General features: G+C 38.0%; 1 protein-coding gene across 3 annotated transcripts in view; it reads right to left on the bottom strand.

The window, feature by feature from the left end:
* Positions 1-4,991, bottom strand: part of LOC106874179 (DNA-directed RNA polymerase III subunit RPC5) — a 32,155-nt gene that overhangs the window by 17,522 nt on the left and 9,642 nt on the right. For all 3 annotated transcript variants that reach the window (XM_014921836.2, XM_052975778.1, XM_052975777.1), the window contains exons 7-9: positions 3,493-3,656; positions 2,801-2,925; positions 1,276-1,367 (exon numbers count right to left, since the gene is read on the bottom strand). In XM_014921836.2, coding sequence (XP_014777322.2) covers positions 1,276-1,367; positions 2,801-2,925; positions 3,493-3,656 — 381 coding nt within the window. The remainder of the gene's footprint in view (positions 1-1,275; positions 1,368-2,800; positions 2,926-3,492; positions 3,657-4,991) is intronic.

A 4,991-nucleotide genomic window follows, 5' to 3' on the forward strand; every position in this document is an offset into this window, starting at 1 on the left:
AAAAAAAGAGAAATTAGGAAAGAAGGAAAAAAAAAAAAAAAAGAGAAATTAGGAAAGACAACAATTCTACAAATTATATGGGTGAAAGCAAAGCTGTGGGGTTCAAAATGTAGGTTTTTGTAACTAGAGATGTCTGGGTTCAATCCCATTGAGTAGTATCTTGGTACTAAAGACAATTACTTATGTCTTTAGTGGTTGACCAATGCCACTGGAAAGAAATTTAGTTGTCACAAACTGTTCAGAAGCCCAGCACATTTTCTAATTGTCTAGGTGTTGGGTTTTCTCTTGCTTTTCTGGTATCTGATGGGAAAAAGGGGCTAAAATATATCAACTTCAATGGATGATGTATGTTTTATGTTTTACATTTTTGCATCTTTTGTGTAGTTTACTGGAGACTAGTTTTGGAAAAGTTATCATCATCATCATTTAATATCCATTTTCCATGTTGACATGGGTTGGACAGTTTGACAGAAGCTGAAATAGGTTTCATAGTCTGTTCTGGCTTGGTTTCTACAACTGGATGCCCTTCTTAATGCCAACCACTTTAGAGTATACTGGGTGGTTTTTATATGGCACTAGCACCAAAAGTGTTTGCTAAAAAGGTTTGCAAGCTGTTGGAGTGTTGGTATGTTACTAGAAGTTGATATTGGCATGTATTATATAGTGTAATCTTTGTTGAAGTTGATGTTGTTAATTACTTTGTAGTGTGACATGTAATGAGAACTATACCTCATAGAGGAGAAAGAAGGAGAATATATACAAAATAATTGAAGAATAACATTGCTCATAACTCTTTTGATATCAACCTGCCCTCGGTTCTATGATACAAAGTTCCTGTTTTAAGGTGATTGAAAATTATTAAAACCTTCCATGATATTTTCATGTTAATTTATGTTCCAAGCACCAACTTAAAAATGACGAAATTATTTTAGTAAATTCCTCATTATTTTCAAAATTAATTGAAACAAATGCAGTATATTTAGAAATAATACATTTCTAAATCGCTCAGAGAGATTTATGCAGTAGTGATACGATGAAGTAGTTGTGTGCTGTCAGCTTAATCTGACAGTCCCCTGAAGGAAATAATACTACTAGGTCTAACCAACAGTAGTATTATTCCCTTCAGGGGACTGTCACATTAAGTTGACAGCATACAACTACATCAAAGGCAGTATATTTCAACAGAAATACAGTAACAAAAGGGTTAAGTTAGAGATGAGCTGCTGGTTAAAATCTTTTGGAAAATATCTTCAGATAAAATAAAGGATATCTTACCATTGATAAGAAGAGCTTTCACCTGTTCTTGGAGTGGCATTGTACGTAGCTGACTCAAAGAGAGGATATTGCTTGGAAGAGCTGGTTTTTCCCTGTTATAATACATAACAAAAAACTGTGATATACAGTGGCAACAAGAAGCACTAATTAAAGATTAATTTCATCACTAATGAGCAAATGTACAGACAACAGATTGGTAGAATAGTTAGAACATTGGTTAAGATTCTTTGCAGTACTTAGTTCCAATACTTTACATTCTGAGTTCAAATGGTACCAAGGTCAACTTTTTCTTTCATCCTTCTAGGGTTGATAAAAGAACTTAACAGCCAGCTTCATCTTTCATTCTCCTGGGATTGGTTTAAATCAATTGATATGAATGTGTTTCGTAAGCTTCTAGAAGTAAGACACTACAACTGGGGCTTAAAGGAAGAATGTTCAAAGTATTCCTGGGAGAAACAGCTGCCCCAGGTTTCTTAGGTTCGAAAGATAAGGGTGCTTAAATGTCTTACCAATTCTTATTTCTTTACTGCCCACAAGGGGCTACACACAGAGGGGACAAACAAGAACAGACAAACGGATTAAGTCGATTATATCAACCCCAGTGCGTAACTGGTACTTATTTAATCGACCCCGAAAGGATGAAAGGCAAAGTCGACCTCGGCGGAATTTGAACTCAGAACGTAAAGACAGACGAAATACCGCTAAGCATTTCGTCCGGCATGCTAACGTTTCTGCCAGCTCGCCGCCTTAATGTCTTACCAATTCTGTGATACTCTAATGACAACCCAACAACAATGATAATGATCTCAAATTTTGGCACAAGGCCAGCAATTTTAGGGGAGGAGTTAATTGATTACATCAACCCCAGTGTTCAATTGTTAATTATTTTATCAACCCTGGAAGGGTAAAAGGTAAAGTCAACCTTGGTAGAGTTTGAGCTCAGAATGTAAAGAGCCAGAAGAAATGTTGCTGAGCATTTTGCCTGGTTTACTAACAATTTGACACCTTAATAATCATCAGTGGCACTCCGTTGGTTACGTTGGTTCCAGTTGAATGATCAACAGAACAGCCTGCTTGTGAAATTAACATGCAAGTGGCTGAGCACTTCACAGACACATGTACCCTTAACGTAGTTCTCAAGGAGATTCAGTGTGACACAGAGTGTGACAAGGCTGGCCCCTTTGAAAAATAGGTACGACTCATTTTTGCTAGTTGAGTGGACTGGAACAATGTGAAATAAAGTGTCTTGCCCAAGGACACAACGTGCCGCCTGGGACTGAACTTACAACCTTACAATCGTGAGCTGGATAATACCCTAACCACTAAGCCATGCACCTTCACAATAATAAAAAAAAAAGAGCAGGACACTTTAATAGTTTACCCTTCATTTTTCAACCATAAAATAAACACAGCACACAACACAAAAAAACAAAACATAGCTGACCTCTTCCCCACACACACAGAAGTTAATCCTACACAGAGAGACCATCACAACAGAAGAACAAGATAGGTTCACAATACTTACTCCTCCTCCTCAGTAACAGGTGGCATTAATTTCTCCAAATACTCCCATGGTGGAATGTTAAACTCACTGATGTCATGGTTTTTCGTAGCAAACAGCATATTTCTCTCCGCTAGTGATCTATCGTCCTGTGAAAGAAAGACAAAGCTTTGTGAGTGAACTTGGTAGATGGAAACTGAAAAGGAGTTTACCACGTATGTGTGTGCGTGCGTATGTATTCTTGTCTTGAAGGTGGACGTGGTGCTTGTTTACAAGCATCACAATCATAGAAATGATGTCACTTGTCTCCAGTCTTCTGTTAAAAAAATATGTCCAGCCAAGTGGAAATATTAGCTACAATGCGAGTGATGGTTCAGTTAGGACATCCAATTGTAGAAAATTGTGTCTTAACCCCTTTAACAATTAAACCGGCCATATCCGGCCAAAAGTATTCTGCCTGTTTTATGTTCAAACTGGCCAGATCTGGTCTCTCACACCAACCCTACAATATCGTTTTAAAAATTAACAGCTACCTCATCAAAATCTCATAGCTACAAGATAATGCATGATTAGTTCAAAACAATGTGGATAAAAAAAGCATTAATTTTGGCAGAATAATGCAAACACTAAAGGGTTAATGAATTCCATCTGACCCATGCAAGAATGATGACAATTATAAGACTTAAAGGTGAAAAATGTTATGTAAAATGACTTACATCCATAGAATGATATCTAAGGTCTACCCACTGCTCTTCATCTCGCTTCTTCTGGTAATAATCATATGATGCCATGCGTCTGGCTTTTGCTTCGACAGTTTCATGTCGTGCAAACTTCAGCCGAACAGGTTTAGCTTCTTCTTCTTCCTCCTCTTGAGAAGATTCTGGAAAACCAAAATGAACAATAGAGGGAACATGTGGGACAAAGATATACAGACGTTGAGATTCACAGCAAGGTTGACAGAAAACTGAGAACCCTGGTGTTTGGCTGTGCTTGAGAAAACATACCAAGCTAAGTAAAAGCATGGTTGTCTTTGCATACAAGCTTGTTTCCTGCATCATTCTCCAGCTGAGCATTTCTAAAGTGGTTGGCATTAGGAATGGTATCCAACTGTAAAAACTATGTCAAAACAGACAATTGGCACCTGGTGCAGCTCTCTGGCTTGCTAGCTTCTGTCATCTCACTTCTGGTAATAATCATGCAGGCTCATGGGTGCTGGTGCCAGGTAAAAAACACCTGTACCAGTGCACCTGAGCCAGAGCTGCATAAAAGCACTCAGTACCCTCTGTAAAGTGGTTGGCATTAAGAAGGGTATCCTGCGGTAGAAACCATGCCAAAACAGACATGGAACCTGGACAGCTCTTCAGCTGGCTGGTTCCTGTCAAACTGTCCACCCCATGCCAGCATGGAAAACAGGCATTAAATGATGATAATGAATACAGAATAAAACAAGTTGAAAACAACAGAGACTATTTAAATCAATATTGCCTAAATTATCAATACAAGCAAAAAGAAAATGACTGACAAGTCTAGAAATATGATTGAAAAAGTTGACAAACATTATGATTGTTTGCATGTTAATATCTTTTATCTTTTACTTGTTTCAGTCATTAGACTACAGCCATGCTTGGGGCATCGTCCTGAAGAATTTTAGTCAAATGAATCAATCCCAGTACTTACTTTTAAGCCTGGGACTCATTCTATCAGTCTCTTTTGTTGAACTACTAAATTACATCATTATTATAATCATTTAATGTCCGTTTCCAATGCTGGCATGGGTTAGATGGTTTGACTGGAGCTAGTAAGCTGGAAAGCTGCACCAGGCTCCAGTCATCTGTTTTGGCTTGGTCTCTATGGCTGGATGCCCTTCCTCATGCCAACCACTTTACAGAGTGTACTGGGTGTTTCTTTTATATGTCACTGGCACAGTTACTTTTTATGCTCTTTATGTTCTGAGTTCAAATCTCACCACGACCATGATTTCATTTAGCCTACAGGGACCCAAATATGACAGTAGTTGTCAAGCACTAGTGGGGAACAAACACAGACACACACACACACACACAGATAAATCTAGTCAATTCACATAAACAAACAGAGAAAAAAAACGAACGTGAGGACATGCACAAGAAATATATTAATTTGATGCTCGGTGAAGAGAGAGAGTTCTTAATGTTTCAAGCAGGAAAGTCCAAAGAGAAAGAAGGAAAAATGAGGA

This window comes from Octopus bimaculoides, chromosome 22 (assembly GCF_001194135.2).
Source record: "Octopus bimaculoides isolate UCB-OBI-ISO-001 chromosome 22, ASM119413v2, whole genome shotgun sequence".
In the NCBI taxonomy this organism is placed as follows: domain Eukaryota; kingdom Metazoa; phylum Mollusca; class Cephalopoda; order Octopoda; family Octopodidae; genus Octopus; species Octopus bimaculoides.